This window comes from Diceros bicornis, chromosome 6, assembly GCF_020826845.1.
Source record: "Diceros bicornis minor isolate mBicDic1 chromosome 6, mDicBic1.mat.cur, whole genome shotgun sequence".
NCBI classification, from domain to species: Eukaryota; Metazoa; Chordata; class Mammalia; order Perissodactyla; family Rhinocerotidae; genus Diceros; species Diceros bicornis.
Window position 1 is genome coordinate 59153696 of NC_080745.1, and position 17819 is coordinate 59171514.

The 17819-nt window shown below is 45.0% G+C and overlaps 1 protein-coding gene across 3 annotated transcripts; it reads right to left on the reverse strand.

The window, feature by feature from the left end:
- Positions 1-2354: 2354 nt before the first annotated feature.
- RBP4 (retinol binding protein 4) lies at positions 2355-11523 on the reverse strand. Of its 3 annotated transcripts, none has more exons than XM_058543558.1 (6): positions 11445-11523; positions 11000-11128; positions 10754-10890; positions 10493-10599; positions 4339-4551; positions 2355-2651 (listed from the first exon to the last, which is right to left on the reverse strand). In XM_058543558.1, exons 2-6 carry the CDS (start codon positions 11108-11110, stop codon positions 2614-2616), a joined length of 606 nt encoding a protein of 201 aa, XP_058399541.1. In that variant the 5' UTR covers positions 11111-11128; positions 11445-11523; the 3' UTR covers positions 2355-2613. The 3 variants fall into 3 exon arrangements, with proteins under 3 accessions (XP_058399541.1, XP_058399540.1, XP_058399538.1); XM_058543557.1 differs by lacking the exon at positions 11445-11523 and adding an exon at positions 11401-11418; XM_058543555.1 differs by lacking the exon at positions 11445-11523 and adding an exon at positions 11204-11277.
- Between the last annotated feature and the right edge of the window lie 6296 nt (positions 11524-17819).

Here is a 17819-nt window from a genome sequence, read left to right on the forward strand (position 1 = left end):
CAGTGATGGCAATTCAGATGGGGTGGGGAGAGGTATGGGAAGACATTCCTGAGGGGTGATGTTTGGGCCAAAAGGTTAACCACAAGTAAGAGGCAGCCATGTGAATCCAGGGGAAGGGGGCTTTGCAAAAGAGCAGACACTGGTGCAAAGAGCTGCAGTGCTTGTGGAACAGAAAGATGGGTATAACCAAAGCAAAGCAAACTACTGACGAGCCTCCTCTGCATTTGGCCCTGTCCTTGATGCTGGCACAGAGGGGTGCCCTGCTGGAGCCCATCTATTGAAACCAGAGAAGTTACAGGGCTGGATTCTGTGTGGCCTGGGAGGCCACCATAGGAAATTTACTCTTGTTCAATGGGCAGCCACTGGAGGTTTGCAATTGGAGACTGATCGGACCTGATATATGTTTCTAAATATTACTCTGGCTGCTGGGCAGGGAATAGACTTTGAGGAGCAAGAAGAAAAATGGAGACCAGTTACACAGCTGACGAAGTAGAAAAAGAAGTTGGGGAACTTGGAGGTGGGCGGCACCAATGGGGGTGGTGAGAAATATCTTGGGGCATACTTTTGGAAGGCGGAGCCAACACGATTTATTGATGGACAGGATGTAGAATGTGTGGGAAAGAGAGGATTCAAGGATGACTCCTAGATTTTTAGCCTGACACTGGTTGAATGGTGGGGCAGGCAACAAAAATGGGGAAGACTGGGAGAAGAATGGGGGTGGGAGAGCCAAGAGTTTCATTTGGGTCATGTAAGTTTGAAATCCCAGTGAGAACCAAATAGACAGCAGGCAGTTGGATGCAGGAATGTGGAGCCTGGGCCTGAAGATACAGTGTTGGGAGTTATCAGATGGTGTTTGCAGGTCTGTGGTTTTATGAAGAATCCCTGGGAGAGAAGAGAGAAGGAGAAAAAGCCAGAGCCAAAGAGAACCCAGGGACATGCCATCACTTGGAGGTTGGGCCAATGAGTGGAAGGTGCAGTGTCTCTGGGCCTGGCACATAGTAGGTCTCAACAAATCTCTGTTGCCAAGTAAATCAGTGCCAGTAGTTGCCACTGCTTGTGGAATTTCTTGAGTAGCTTCTACTGAAGTAAGATCTATGGCGATCACAAGCTCGAACAAGAGGACAGATATCTCTTGTTCATCTTTAGTTAATAGAGTCAGTAAACTAAAGCTGTATTTTGAAGTGACGTGTGGCTATCTTATGGGTCTCTGGGGTTGTCGAATGAAGCTGAAGAGCCGGGCCCTGACAGCCTGCTGTTCCATGTGACGACAGGCAGAGCTTTCCCACACATGGTCACTTGTCTCCTCCCTCCCTGGTGGGAGAACAAAGCACATGGTGGTGGGGACCCAGGAGCCTCCCCTGGGCCTTGGTATGCCATCACCCAGGCAGAGATCTCCTCACACATGGGAGAGAGGTGCCCTTCCCCACCTCCCGACACACTTCATAGATGTCAGCCTGGCATGGCCAGTGTTGGCACAGCTCCTAGCGCTCTAACCAAATCCTCACTGCATCCCATCGGGCAAGTACTGTTTCTCCTATTACATAAGAGAAGAGGGAGGCTCAGAGAAGCCACATAACCAGCCCCAAATCACACACCTAATATATATCTGAGCTGGATTTTGACTTAAAACTTTCTAGTACCAAAGACAGATTCCTTCTCAAGAAGAGAAACTGAGACTCCTGGGAACTCTTGGGAAACTGAGGCAAATGGCTTTGCATGCGGTTATACACTAGCTTTCACAAGTGTTGCTAATGGTATGGGACAATGATCTGCCCCAGTCCCAGCTACTTCCACCCTCACCTACCCCCTTTCCTGCATGATCCAGGTAGGGGGCGCCGTGATCTTCCTCCAGACCTGGCTTCCTCTCAGGGTGAGGGCCTTCTCTCCATCAACATTTTGGCCACATCTGAAACAAGTAGTGAATAGTGCTAGCAACCATGAAGGACTGGGGGTGTTTCCTAGAGCTCACCCAGACCCATACCTCTCAACCTCTCAAACCCAGCTGTGGGTGAGCCCGCCATCCTGCCCACCTCATGGGCCCAGGGCTGACTGAGGCCTTGGGCTCACTGGCTTGGCCTAGCCTACACTCACCTCCTCTTTTGGCCTTGGTGCCTTGGCCAGGCTAGTAGTTAAGGTCTTCCCGGGTTAATGAGGAAACCCCTTTTTCAGGAAGTTGGGAGAAGCCACAGTCATTAATAATGGGGATTAGGCACTACAATAGGCCAAAGGTCATAAAGAGCCAGGAGAGAGGGAAGAACGCCTCCTGGTACACAAACGTGCACCCTACCCAACCACCTTCAGGACTTCTCAATTTGACATACACGGGAACACAAATAAGAACCCAAATCGTAGGAAACGGGTGACTATATTTTAATAAATCAAAGTCTGGAATCCTAAGCCTCAAGTGATTCCTTAGAAAACTCCAGTAAAGACATACATTTGAATGCACACAGATTCACTTATTCCCACATATATTTTTATGTGACTGAAGGTTTTATGTTTACCAAGGGAAGGGGAGAAGAGAGGGCCAAACTAAACTAAGATAAATAGAGTCGAAGTGTGAGTGAGAGTTAGTGGGAAGTTTTCAAATGAAACTTGACTTCCTCGATGTTGCTAAAAATAATTTCTGTCTGATTTAGCATCACAGTAACCTGAAAGACAGAAAACAAAGCCATTAATGACAGAATGATGGACCCAGTGTCTAATGTAGATAATGAATATCATGGTGCACTCAGCTTTACTCAAATGCTTTTTGTACGGTTACAACTAGATGTGGCTGTAATTTATAAACATCCCCAAGGCTGTTTTTAAAACTCTTTGAATTTCTCTGGGGGCAATAGGGGCTGAGAGAATAGGATCGGCTATATGAAATAGTGTTCTTTTTATTTGTATTAAATTTGCCCCACTGCATTTCAAAGGGTTGGGGGCACATCCTCCTATTTCAGGAAGTGGAGGCCAAGTGAGCCTGTTCTCAGCCAAGTAACCATTAAATTGACTAGTTGGTTACTCTGCTAGTAGTTTTATAGAATGTTCACCATGTCCTATATCATGTGTCACCAGGTGGTGCCACAAGAGGTTTCAGAATCACAAAAACCCTTGGTTTGCATCCAATTCGGCTACCCATTGAAAATCTTGGGCAACTTTTCTAATCTTTCTTGGCCTCCGTTTCCTCATCTGCAGAAAGTGGGTAATCAGAGTATCTACTTCATAAGGTATCTCTGAGGATTAAGTGAGATGATGCAGGCAAAGGGCTTGGCCTGGAGTCTGGCATGGTGAAATCCTTTACTGGCCTTTCCCGTAGGCTGCCTGAGGGTAAACTATCTAAACCTTACTGATTTATGTTTTTGGTCTGGGTTCATATCGTTTGGTGTAGTGTGGGTCAGCTAGTTAGATGACCAACAGACAAATTCAGTTTTCTTCTTTTTTTCCTACATTTTAGCATTACCCTATTTGGATTTTGAAACTCAGTTTCCCATGAGAGTGAGTGAGTGTCAATTCAAAATAGACTGTGCACTTACTTCCAGAATGTTTCTGGTTTTTAAATCAAGATTAGACAAGGGTAATATCTATAAAAGGATCCAACAGTTGTTCCAAGGGATCTCAAAAAACGTAAGTGAGGAAAACCAACTAGTCAATTTAATGGTTATTTGGTTCCATATGAGAAAAAGAACATCTGTTGAAATCATTCTCTTTTGAACTTGCTATGGTGGTGTCTCTCTAAGTTTTATATCAATGGCCACATTTGCTGCCCAGCTCTTCATGGGGACCACTCAATCCCCAAATAATATTAATCCAGTTAAAATGGCTTTTGGGGCAGTGTACCTAGGACAAAATCATGTGAACAGACTGGGCCTAAGGAAGAAGAAAAAAAAAAAGAAGAGAGTACCCCCTGCAGTTTTACTTAATTAAAAGTGCCACAGTTTGTGGCCAGCCCCGGTGGCCTAGTGGTTAAGTTTGGAGTGCTCTGCTTCAGTGACTCAGGTTCAGTTCCCAGGCACGGACCTACACTACATGTCTGTCAGTGGCCATGCCGTGGTGGCAGCTCCATACAAAAAGAGGAAGATTGGCAGCGGATGTTAGCTCAGGGCAAATCTTCCTCAGCAAAAAAAAAAGCGCCAGGTTTTGGAAAAAGGCCCTTGCACACTCCTTGAGCATCAGCCCCATGATAAGGCCAGTGAAACACGTGGTCAATAAGGACTTGGGCCCAGAGGGGGCTCCTAAGACTCCCTATTTTCTCTTACACGCAGATGAAGTGCATCTTCGTGGTATGCGGGCCCAAACTCTCTACACACTGCCCCTCAGGGCGAGCCAGGGGTGCCCTGCTCCTGCCCCACTCACCATTGTGAGTGATCAGCCTGTACTGCCTGGCCAGGCACAGCTCCTCCTGCCTCCGTCTCACGATTCTCTGCACTTCTGGGGAAAAGCCGTGCGGGTCACGGGCGAACACGAAGGAGTAGCTGTCAGCACAGGTGCCGTCGAGGTTTAGGAGGCGGCAAGAGTACTGCACGGCATAGGTGTCGTAGTCCGTGTCGATGATCCAGTGGTCATCGTCTGCAAGCAGAAAGCCCAGAGCCCATGCCTCTCCCTCAGCGGGCTCGGAGGTCAGGGCAACTCACCACAGAGAAACCAGCGACTTCCTGGAACTGGGTTCATGTCGTTAGGAAGCAGGAGACTACAGAGAATTCTGAGAGCTTGTATAAAATCGGGAAAATGAGAAAAGATCTTTTTCTCCTTTACAGAAAAAAAAAAATCCTGGAGTGGGGGGAACCTCATTCACTTCAATGATTCTCTTTCACCCTGACAACAAATGTGATAGTATCTTTCCAAAGAACAATGGAGAATGTGGGCCCATCAAAACCACAGAACAGAGCTTTCTACTGTCGTCTTCTCCATCCACCCTCCAAAAATATCTGTGCCTTTGTGGCTGATGTCTGACACCCCAACTTATGTTATCCCCAACATCAGGACGTATCTTTGCACTGATCTCTATTAGCTAGTCCCCGGTCATCTCACTGACTACGCGGCCCTCCCACCTCTCAACCCACTGGAGGACGCCACTCTGATGATCAGGTTCACGGCTTTTCTGGCTCCACCATAATTCCGGCTTAGTAACCTGACTCACTTCTCCATGCTGGCAAAAGAGAGTAGTGTTTGTCTCGGGGGCACAAGATGCCCACCCTCTGACATCAGATATTCTTTCTTAGAGCTTGTATTCTTGCCCCTGATAGAGGCAGAGCTGAGCCCGTGAAGAATTTACATTAATAGAATTTACATTATATTTATTCCTGAGGCTGGGATGTAAGCCATGAAGAATACGTGTAAATAAAGGTGGTAAAAATGTCAACAAAGGCAAGATTAATGGGAAATTATACTAATAAGAACATAGTGAGAGGTTTTCCATGGAGAAACAACAATGCTCAAGTTTATCCAAGTTTTTACTTCATATTTGGTAAAAAGTGCCACATCTCTACTTAATTTAAAATTCTCATTGACATATAACCATGACTAGGACTTTCTGAGCACTTAATTATGTGTCAGTCACTGTGTAGACATTTTCCATGTCTTCTCAATTATTCCTCACAATGACCCAAAAGTGCACACTATTTTACAGATAGGAAACCGAGCACAGAGAAATTAAATAATTCACCCAGGTCACAAAGAGCAGGACTGAAGCAGGATTCAATCTGACTCCGGAGCCCACGTGCCTCACCTCTACACCACACTGTCTCAAGGCAATCAGTAAATTGGGGGGAGAGTGGACAAGGAACAAGAAACAAAACGCCTTTGTGTCTCCATCTTACATCCAGGTCATGAGCAAGTGATGCTCTCTGCTCTATGGGGAGAGTATCTGTGCTGGAGGAACGTAGAGGAACCTGGACCCCCCAGCAGTAGTGGGTGGAAAGGAGATCTCTAATGCTCACCCTAAGTCACCTCTGGGGGTGCCTCTCGGCTCTAAGAACCCCCGGAGTGCCAGCCTAGGAGGGGTTCAGCCCACACCCCAGCCTTGCAGGAGAGCTGCACAGGAGTGGGTGCTGGAGCCCTCTCTTCAGCTCACTCCATGCCCGCCAGGAGGAAGAATGAGCCATCCCTGCATCTCCCAGGCTTTCCCACGGGGAGAGTGTCAGAGGCCAGGGGTGGGAGTGCCCAGACATGTGACTGCTCAGCGGTAGCCACCCAGTTAGTCAGCAGACAGGCCAAGAACAGAAGCCGTGGGGCCACCTGCTGGGCCTCACTCTAACCACCAGCTTCCCTCACAGGCTCCCGAGCATCTGAGCAGAGTTTTCCTCCTCTCCGAATAAAGTCATTTCCTCCCTAGTTATGGGGCTCACTGTGTCAGTCACGGGTGACCCCTCAGACACAAAAGCACTCCCCTTTGAAATTCATGAATTCATGATCGAGGTGGCTATTAGCTCAGCAAATCTGCAGCTTAACTTTTTTTCCAGAATTGTTGCCAGAATGTGAATTCTGACATAGGAACTGAGTAACTTTCAATGCTTGGTTTTAGGAAAATTCACTACTGTTCTTGACTTTAAAAGGCCTAAGTTGGTTTGGTTTATCTCCAAGCTCTTTTTGGCTAAACATTCAGACAAAGAATTTAAATCATAACAATCTTTACCAGACTCTGCCTCCTAAGACAAGAAATGAACTGCCTGAGCGCTGCGCGAAAGAATGAGCTCGGTCCTCCAACCTCCTCTCTCCCAGCAGCTGGGGTGGGTCCCTCTGGAGAGCCAGATACCCGCAACGTTTCTGGACAGCAGCTCCCTGCACGCAGAAGAGCTATGGCCAGAGAGTGATCAAGACAGTGGGCATAAGGCCAGGAGCCCCGACTCCCCTCTACCATCCCAGGAAGTGGGGTTACACTCTGCTGCATCCACTGTACCCACACAGAAGGGTTTAGAGGTTTTGATTGCCAGTCCAAAAGCCAAAGAAAATGCTTGGTAGAGGGATGTCTCTGGTGACATAGCTCCCTTGAAGATCTGTCATTCACTGTGGTGGGCCTGGAACGTGTCCCTTCAGCTGCCTACACCTGTGTCCTCCAATCATCTAAAGTGACAAAACCAGGTGACAAGCTCCCTGCCGTTCTCAAGTCTAACAGTCCAGCTGATCCAGATGGTGGGTGTGATGCTATTTCTGGCTAATTGCTCCCAAAAATCCAACAGGCCCTGCCAAAGTGAGTGGAGTGTGAGGCCTTGAAACTCAAGCAAGCCAAGATAACTTTTTGGATTGAATTATCTAGAGCAGCGGTTCTCAAGCTTCATTGTGCAGAAGGAGCATACCCAAGGAGCATACTAAAAATGCAGACTCTGGGGCCCCACCCCAAGAGTTTCTGATTCAATAAGTCTGGCTTTGGGCCCACAAATCTGCATTTTTAGCAAACACTCCCCTGATCTAGATATAGGTGGCCCAGAGATCCTGACTTAGAGAAACTGATATAGACAATCAGGTCCACATTGTTACTGAGCCTGAAAGGGCTCTTTAACCAGCAAAGTGAGAGACTTTATGTGGAAGGTGGACAAAGCAGAGCCTTTGTCCAGGTCTTTCTGGAAGAGCCCAAACAATGATGGTCATAGATAGTATTTGTTGAGTGATTATTGTTCATCAAGCTAAGCATTTTTCATGCATTACCTTAATTAGTCCTCCCAACAATCTTATGAAATAGGGACTATTCTTTATCCCCATTTCACAGCTAAGAAAATCGAAGTTCAGAGAGGCTAATCAATGGTGAAGCCTGTAATCAACCAAGATGGGCTAATGGCAGCATCCTTAACCCCTGAGACGTCCTGCTTGCTGCTGGTGGAGCTAGAGCAGAAGGAGGCCCGTAGAGAGCATGCCCAAGGCTGGGGCAGCAGCCATGTCAGAGTCTGTTAACACTGAAATTTAATATTCAACTGTAGAAATTGATTACATTTAATTTTAAAATAATTTCACAAATTTAATGAGCATTTGTTCCTGAGTTATTTTGTCTGCATAAGTGTACCTCATTTTAAACATATCTGTTTGGTGAAATGCAGAATATGAAGAAGGGGAGAGACCAAGAATGCAGGCCACTCTCTGAGGCCTTCAAATCCTCCTGACCAAGTCAGTGTTTAATGCTAGACCAAGCTTAAGGAAGGAAGAAATCAGCACAGAGGAATGAAAGCAGGGTTTGTAAAAACCCCCTAAAATCACGTAAAACACAGGAAGGTAGAAACATCAAATCATACAGGAAGGTAGAAACATCAAATCATACAGGAAGGTAGAAACATCAAATCATACAGGAAGGTAGAAACATCAAATCATACAGGAAGGTAGAAACATCAAATCATACAGTTTGTGGGATGCCTGGAAAACAAAGAGACGGTTCACGCCCCTTTACATGCCCTGGGCAAAGAGGTGTCACTAGGTGCCACTAATTAGCTGTATGCCCCTAGGCTAGTCACTTCTCTAATGTGGGCCTCAGTTTCTTCACTTGTAAAATGAGAGATTTGAACCTGATGGTCTCTGTGGGTCCTCCCACCCTGGACCCAGAATATAAAGGTATTATTTCATGACTAGCAAGATAACTAAGCAGCAACAATATCATACACTTACAGAGAACTCATGTCTCAGGCACTGTTCTAAGTGCTTTCTGCATATTAACTCATTGCATCCTCATCACACAAGTCCATGAGGTGGGTGCTGTGATCACCTCCTTTTGCAGATGAGGAAACTGAGGCACACAGAGGCTAAGGAACACATCCAAGGTCCCACAGGTAGTGGGTCGAGTTAGGATTTGAACTCAGGCAGTCTAACTTTAACCCTGCCTGCTTAACCACTATACAGCACCGCTTCTTTTCTGAAAAGCAACCTAAGAAGGAATTTATCTTTATGCGTTCCATATAGTAGTTATCTCTTTTAGTAGCTACAGCAATCACTTTCAAGATTTCAATAGTTTTTTCTTCCCTCCAAATGAAATCCTAGATAGAATCTCAATGTACAAGCAGTAAAAGTAGAACTAATCTAGTTTTGTAGGGGGAGGAGGAGGCAAGAGGCAAAACCCTACCCCCTCCTTGGGTCCTCTCCCACCCCTCCCAAATGCATTACCAACAGAATCCTAGTCCTAAAAGAGTGTGTCTCAAAACGCTATGGAGTACTATGTGTTTATGCTTTCTAAAAATGAGTAATCTTGTAACTCCCAGTATTGATTTTTGTAATCCGTCATCAGAAAAGTGTATCTTTTATGGTAAAAGAATCACTTTAGGAAGTTTTGCTGCATTATTTGAAATAATTTTTATTACTTCTAAGGATAAAAGTTTTTGCCCCTTGTTGAACAGCAACTCCATCTGTACAGTGTAAATCAATCCTGAAGATGCAATTTGATAAAAAAATGCAATTTCACCTAACACACAACTTTAGAGAAGTCAAGGAGTATGTGCCAAGTGTCAACGGGCTACAAAAAGGACATTTCTGCCCTAGATACCAACCTAAGAGAGTCCCCTGAACAGCTCCCTGGGGCTTCTCTCACAGGAGAGCTTAAACAATACTTTGTAAAAGTTGGGCTGTATTAGGAGGCCCTGCTGTTCAGGGCCACCAAATCCTGGCCTGGGAGTTGGAACCCCTGACTTCTGACACTGGCTCTCACAGACTTGTTGCATGACCTTGGGCAAAGCACTTCTCTTGGCCTCAGTTTATTCATCTGTATATTGAACCCCCTTTGTAGGGTTAACTCTCCTTGGTACCTAGAGAATAATGCAGGTTATTATTAGAAAATTATTAGAAAATAGAAAATTAAAAATTATTAGAAAGTCTAATATCCCATGATATATGCCCCCTGGCCTGCATTATTCTCTAGGGACCAAGTAGACTCCAGATTTGAAACTTAGGAGAAATGGGGAAAAAAAGCAGAAAGAGCATATAGATGTGTGTTCTCACGATCAGGCCAAATTTTAGGATGCTCTTCTGAGAGTCCTCAACACTTCTGTCCCCCATCTGAGTTTCAGTGCTTGGGAGAAAGGGAAGAGGTCACTGCCACCCAGAACACTGTGCCTGGCTCAAAATCTCAGCATTGGCAGGCAGGGCACCCAGGAGTGAGCCAGCCCCGTGCACAATACTCCCTACATCCTTGGATGAGGGTCTCCCAGCCTCTGCTGGGGCCTCAAATAGTCAAGCTGTTGCAAGGATTTAAGATATGGAAGAAATGCAAACCAAGTTGAGTGGTGATGTGCGCTGTGTCTTGGGGAGGTGCGAGGTCTAAGCATGGAGTGGCTGGACGGAGAAAATGGCAGAAGGAGGTCACCTGATAAGCCCAAAGGTCCTTTTGAGATTGGCCCAGGTTTACTAAACTGGTGGGGGGAGGTAGGGCGGGGCGGGGAGGGGCCTAGCTACTCCCAATCTCACCCCCTAATCTCAAAACCTGCTGAGGTTTCCTGCCATAAGCAGACCATTCTTCCCAAAGGTGCCACTGGAGAAGAAACAGCGATTTGCCCAGGTATGCCCCCATCCCCAAGACAGTCCCACTCAGCTGACTACTCACTTCCTTTCTGGAGAAAGGACGCTACGCCCCAGTACTTCATCTTGAACTTGGCAGGGTCCTCAGTGTCTGTGAAGGTGCCCACCATGTCTGCGCACACGTCCCAGTTACTGCAAAATCCAAGGGGATCCTGAGCCGGGCCGGGCAAAGCATTTCCTCCCACCATCCCACCCCGGGTGCTGCCTTCCCTCTCCAGTCAGCGTTTGGCGCTCAGCCCAGGGGACCCTGCAGCACAAAGAGCGCAGCCGCCCAGAGGCCACTGACTTCAAGAGACGAACTCGGCCCTTGGCCGTGGCGCTCATCTGGCCACTCTCGTCCACGGAGAACTCAGCGATGATGTTGTCCTGGAGGAAAAGGCCCTCGGGGTCCTTCTTGGCCATGGCGTACCAGGTCCCGGCGAACTGCGAGAGATGAGAGCAGGGTTTGGTGTCCAGCAGTGCTCGGCCGGCCGGCCGCTGGGAAGGGAGGAGGCGGGGGCCGGGGACCCGGGCCACCTGGGCCGATACCTACGCGCGCCTTGTCGAAGTTCTCCTTGACTCGGAAGCTGCTCACCCGGCAGTCGCGCTCCGCCCGGGCGCTGCCCAGCGCCGCCAGCAGCACGAGCGCCCACACCCACTCCATCTTGCCCAGGATTCCGCCCTGCGGGAAACGCGCGCCGTGAGCGCCCGGCAGCCGGACCACCCGGCCCGCCCCCGGCCGCCCGCCCCGGCTCACCGTCCGGAGATCGCGCAAGCCTGGCCGCGGCGTCCCGGCGCGCGTGGAGCGAGAGGCCAGCGCGCCGCGGGGCCGCCCGGCCGCTTTATAGCTCCGGGGGGAGGGGGTCGCGCTTTCGCAACCGCGCGGGGTGAAAGACCGAGGGGGAGGCGCCGGGGGCCGGCGGGCCAGCCCTTGCATAACGCGCCCTGACTCACCGCCGCCAGGACGCAGGGAGGGTCCCTCTGGGCGAGAGCCTCACCTCCAGTGCCGTCTGGGGCTGGTGGAGCTGCCGCGCGGGGTGGCCTCGGCGGAGCCCAAACTCTCCAGCGGCGACGAACCGCGGGAACAAGTCCTGGCCCAGTTATCCAGCGTTTGTGCCAGCGGCCGCCAGCTGCGGCCTGGGGTGGCCACGGGGCCCAGTTGCTCTGGCTGGAGGCTCAAGTCGGCCTGGCGGGAAGATCTACGATGCTGCCTGGTGCGTTGGTGCCTGGGCGCCGGCCGTGCCAAATTGGACCCTTCGCCCTCAGAGGGCCAGTTGTGCAGGGGTTTGGGAATATTTCGGCCAAATAGTTTTTCATTTTATAAAGGATGTATTTTACTCTCTTTCAGAAGAGTTGTGGTGCCCTCAGGGTCAATATTTGTTCTTTAGTTTCAACATCTTTAGAAGCTTTAAAACCCTCCCTGTTAAATATTCTCCAGAAACGCAACCCTGGTCAGGACAGGAAATATTTTAGCAACCTTGGTGGTCGCCTACTTAACTCTGTGGCACCTCGCTCAAACCACTTTGAAACACACCTACCAATTGTTTATGATGCAATTTTATTTCAAAGCCGTAGTGGGATTTTGTTTTGTTTTCAAAACAGCTAAGGTGAGTTGGCTGAGAGCGGACGTGAAGGGGGAGGTGAACAAAATTCTATAACGTCAATGGTCAATTAAGTCAAAATGCTGTGACTAGTTACGTTATTTTGCCTAGGTGATGGCACAATTTACTGACCGTATTTTTCTCTCTCCATTCAGAGTTAAAGAGTTCCTCTAATCTGACCAAGTAGTCAGAAGATGCTGCTTTTGACTGAATGAGAATTAGTGATATGGCAAAGAAATACCATCTTTTTGTAAGATTCTTTCTATACAATATCAGTTGTGTCTCCATGGCCCAAATGGGAAGGAACCGGATGAATTTGGACCATTTTGCTGCAGCCAGCCCTGAAATAAGAGAGGGCAGAGGAAGAGAAGGGTGGCTGGCAAACAGCCAGGAATTAATTGGTCCTCAGACCAGCCCTTTACAGGGATTGGGGCTACTTCTGAGCCTCCTGAAAAGACATGTGTCGCCTCTGTTACCTCGCTGTAACTTTTTGGACATCTCCCTGCCTGGTTCTCTGCTTCTACTTTCCACCTTTCCCTCCTCTCCTGCTCCACATTTGAGTCTCAGCAGTGTCTCTGGAGTGCCAGTGATGATGCATTTAACTCCTTACTGTCCCAGAGCTGGGAAAGCTCTGTTTCTGACCATCCAGCTGACTAGGAGATCTTCTGATTAGGCCAGTTTTATGACAGGATATATAATCCCAAACAGCTCAAATAAGTTCTGCTCCAGAGCCACTCCTCCAGGAACCATGTGTGTGGCCATACGTCTGGTAGTAACTATGCACCCTAGATGGGAAAGGACTTGAGAGCATCTCTCTATCTCCTGTCCAATGCTTGGATCTCCTCTTCGACATTCCGGAGTAGAGATCTTCCAGCTTCTGCTCAAATACTTCCAGTGATGGAGAGCTCTTGGCTGAGCTCAATTGCTTTTGGACAGTTATTACTGCCAGAAAAGCTCTCCTAATACCCTCAGCATTCCAACCATTTCTCCTAGAACATATTTTGGTGGTCCTTGCACACACCATATGTTGAATAAATGTAGGGCATTTCAATGCATGTTTATGGTGATTGTTTTTGCAGCAACATGTTTTCATTTATTTTTTGGATGCTTAAAAGTTGGTATAACTGTTCCTCCTCTTCTCTCTCTCTCTTTTAATGATAAATCGTGAACCTTGGTGTCCCAGATACCAGCAAAGCAAAACAGTTTATTTTGGCATTCTCTCCCAAATTTCTTCATGATGACAAATACGTGAATACAGGTCAACTGATGTTTTTAACTTCAATGCTTTGAAATTTATCCTCATAAAATAATTTTTCAAATATGCATATATATTATCAACAATTTTATATATATATATATATGTAATATCAATGGGAAAAAGGTTCACAGTGATTACTTCTGTGTGATAGGATTAGGAACATTTAAAGGCTTTTTTTTGCTTTTGTGAACTTTTGTGTTTTCCAAATTTTCCTACAGTGAAAATGTTTAATCAGAAAATAAAACAAATATTCTCTTTGCAAACATTTTTCTTTTTTTTTCTAGAAGTAAAATTATGTTTTGAATTACATCTTATGGGTTGTACATAAAAAAATACACAAAAGTTCGTTTCCTTGCCATACTTCAGGGAGAGACAGCCCGTGTTTCATTCCTCCTGGTATCCATCCCCCCAACTTTTTCGCGGGATTTATCAAGAGACTTTCCCATAGTAGGTGCTTGATCAATAGATATTGATTTAATTTGTTTTACTAAAATTAATCACGTTAGGTAAGCTTTGGAAAATGTTTATTCAAAAAGAGCTAGTCAGAGATCACTGTTTCTGAAATATAATTTCTCAGGATTTAGCACTTGTAACAGAGGTGGCTAGCTGTCCTTCCACCAAAAAATTTGCACCCGTCTTCCGTAGTGTGGGGTTGTTGGGAAGAAGCTGCTCTGCCAGAGGGCACCTCCCCACTTCCTGCAGCTTTATAAGGCCACATGCCTAAGTTTTGGCCAATGGATTGTGGACAAAAGTGCTGTGTGTCACTCACTCCCAGACAGAGCTTATAAAAGCTGCCCATCCAATTGTCCTTGGTTCCTCTCTTCCCTCATCTGCCCGAAGTGGAGCCTCCATCAGCCTGGGACCCCACCAGTGATTCACTTTATGTGAATGAGAAGTAAACTTCCATTGGATTAAGCTGCTGAGATTTGGGAGGATTTCGTATGACAGAGGTTAGTATTACCTTAACTAATACAGCAGCAAACAAGTCACTAACTCCTAGGAAATATTGAAAAATGTTTTACCATAACTGGAAGAAGAGTTAATGCAAGAAATTTATGTCCTTACCCTCATACAAACTAAGCATCTCTAACCAGCCCCGTTTTGTACAAACTGACATTTACATCCACATCCTGACAAGACAGGCCAAGAAAAATGAAAAACAAGGAAACTGGGTAGCATTTATCTTCTGACTGCATTTAAAAGATGCCAAAATAATTGGTGGAAAACGAAAAGATTAGTTATTCAGCCAACGTTTTCAGGTACAACGAGTCAAACTAATTTTTTCAATAAGGTTTTTTCAGTGGATACAAAGGCATCAGTCAGTTTCATCAATTTAGTTGAAAATGACATGGATCCTACCAATTGAGTTATCCCTAAGATACCTGGTCATACCCATCAGTTAGGTGCAGGCAGAGACTCTCATCAGAGCAAATATGCAAGGTGAAAGGGCCCTTTGAAGTTGGCGGCCAGGATGTGCTTGAAATCCCTGCGTTTAAAGGATCCCTTTCAGTGATTAACATGGTAGGAACAGAGAATCTGGCTCAGGTGGAGCTGAAGAGTGGCTTCAATATAATGATCCAAAATGCACTGAGTTAATCCAGGATATTGTTGTTAGTTTCATGTCGGTACTTCAACCTCATATGCATACTTTTTGGCTATTATGTAAGCATTACTTCCTGTGGAAATAGTTAACTGCAGCGGAAAATTTTAGCAATGATGGAATTGAATATTACATCTGTTCATTAATATAGTATATTACTGAAAAATGTCAACTCGTTAAGTAGAAATTTTAAGGTAGTTAAATCATTCTTTGATACATTTGTAGGCCTTTAAAAAGAGTTCTTGAAATTTCATTTAACTCTTCTATTGGTGTTTAACATTTTATATGTCTAGATTTTAAATTCCTTAAAGGAAAGGTCTTTGTGTATTCCCCTGTAGCAGTTAGTATGATGTCTCGGACCACTCATGGGTGCACTTTTAATTTAATCCTATTTAAACTGGTAGTTTGGGGGTAGGTCACTATTATTTACTAGCTGTGTGACCTTGAGCAAGTTACTTTATTTCTCTGTGCTTCCATTTCTCACCTGTAAAATACAGATAATAATAGTACCTACCTCATAAGGTTAGTGTAAGAATTAAATGAGATACCATATGTAAGGGTCTTAGAAGAGTTGCTGTCACAAATTATATATTATAATGTTAGCTATTTTTATTATCATTACCTTGTGGCTTATATTTCTAAAAACATTCTGAGTAAATGGAATGGAGTTTTCACATCAACTTTGTTATTTTTTCAGAGATGTTTTATCTAAATAAATGATTGTCAATGTCTGTACCATCTAAGATATTGACCTTTTTCCTCATTCTCTTCATCAGTTAATGCTCTATTAAAAAATCTATGCTTTAAATGAGCTAGAAATGCTGACATAAAAATTAAGCAGTGAAGTTTAACAAAGTGAACAATTATTTTGTAGGGTGAAAAATTCATTCTAAGTGGTCTGTTTGGTAATTTTTTAAAAATACTACATTTTCTTAAATTTTGGGTTTTTTTTTAATGATTAGGACTGAACAGCCAATAAGAGACACAAAGGCCTTGTCAGCACAGGCCAGAGATTCTGCAAGGACTCCGAGGAAGAAGAGCAGTGGAGACGATGGGGCCCAGTCAGGGCAGGAGAGGAAGAGAAGGATTTTGTGTATGTGCTAAAAGGCAGCCTTCCAATATTTCCCTTAAAAAAATCTTTGTCTTTATAAAATGTCATCCAATACTCAAAGCAGTCACCAGAGACCCCTCTTTCCTGCTTGCTTTTTCTAATCAATTGCCTAGTCCTGTCAATTGTTGCCTGGAATTATGTTCACATTTGTCCCTTTCTTTTTCGTTCCCAAGCAACCTCACCCATAGTCTATGAAAATAGCCTTAAAAACTTGTTTATGAATGAATGAATTTCTTTATCACATAAATTTTGTATATGTTCATTGCAGATACTCTAGAAAAATCAGGTAAGCAAAAAAGAAGAAAAAATTAATGTATTGAGTCCCACCACTTTGAAATAATCACTGTTAACATTTTGGTGTATGCACCTCCAGATATGTGTGTGTGCATGTGAAATTGTACTGCAATACCATCTTGCAATTTAATGCATATCATAAATATTTGTTCATATCAATAGGATTATGAATATAATAACATTATTAATAAGTGTATAGTTTCTTATTCTATGGATATAATGCCATTTATTTACTCAACCTCCTATTGTTGAATATCTAGGCTATTTCTAATCTTTCACTTTTATAATGATGCTTTTGATGAACATCCCTGTAACTACATTAATCACATACATTCTTAATTATTTCTGTAAGATAAATTCATAAAAGCAGAATTGCATGGCAAAGTCTGTGCACAGTTTTAGGGTATTTGATAATGAACCAAATGCAATATAACTTCTTAATCTGTATCCCAAAGTCCAATATTTCTTTTCTCCAATTCATCTTTCTAAGCACTATCAGATTAAGTTTGTAGAGAAGAACACTAAAAATGTCATTTCTTACCCCTAAACTTTCCAGGGTTCAAAATCCTCAGTCTAGCCTTTGAAGCCCCTATAATCTGGGCCCAACCTACCTTTCCAGATTCACCTTTCACTGACCTCTCTGTTACTCTACACTCCATGCTATTGCTTCTGTTACCACCACCTGGAACACACTCGATTTCTACCCCATCTCCACCCACTGTAGGTATGATCCCATTTCTATATCACATGAACTCTTGTAGTCATATGTATGTACCTCACTTCTGGCATTAATCATACTCTGGTCTTTGTTTCATGGCTTTTTATATTCTAGTCTTATCTCCCTTACTACACTACAAGTGCTTGTAAAGCTGAGACAAGGCTTATTCACCCCCTGCCTCCCTGCAGTAGAAGTGTAACAGTCAGGATTGACTTGGTTATGCTGTGGGAACAAACAACCCTCATATTTCAGAGGCTAAAAACAAAAAAGATTTATTTCTCATTCATGCTACATGTCCATCTCAGGTCAGCAGGGGGCCCTCTTCTGTGACATCCTCATCCTAGGATTCAGGAGGCCCCTGCATCTGGAACTGACATGGCAGTAGGGAGAAGGGAGAGCTGGAGGGTCTCACACTGGCAGTTAATTGTTCCTACCTGGGAAAGACATTTATGCCCGCCACCCGTAGGCCAAAATTAGTCACTTGGCCCTACTGGGGGAGGAGGGCAGAGGGGAATAATCTTCCCACATAACTAGCCGGAGAGGAGAATCAGATAACAGGGAACATGAAGTCTCTACCACAGGAGCTGGTATGGTGTCTGCTTATAATGGACAATCAATGGACACGTGTTGAAAAAATGAGCAGATGAATGAATCTAGAAGTAGCTATAAAAACAAAAGAATGCTGACTATAATAGCATATGTTTCATTTTTAAATTAATTTGCATTTTTCTAAGTAGAGGAATGTTAACATATATGGGTATTTTGTTGTTCCTATTAAGTATAAATCTATA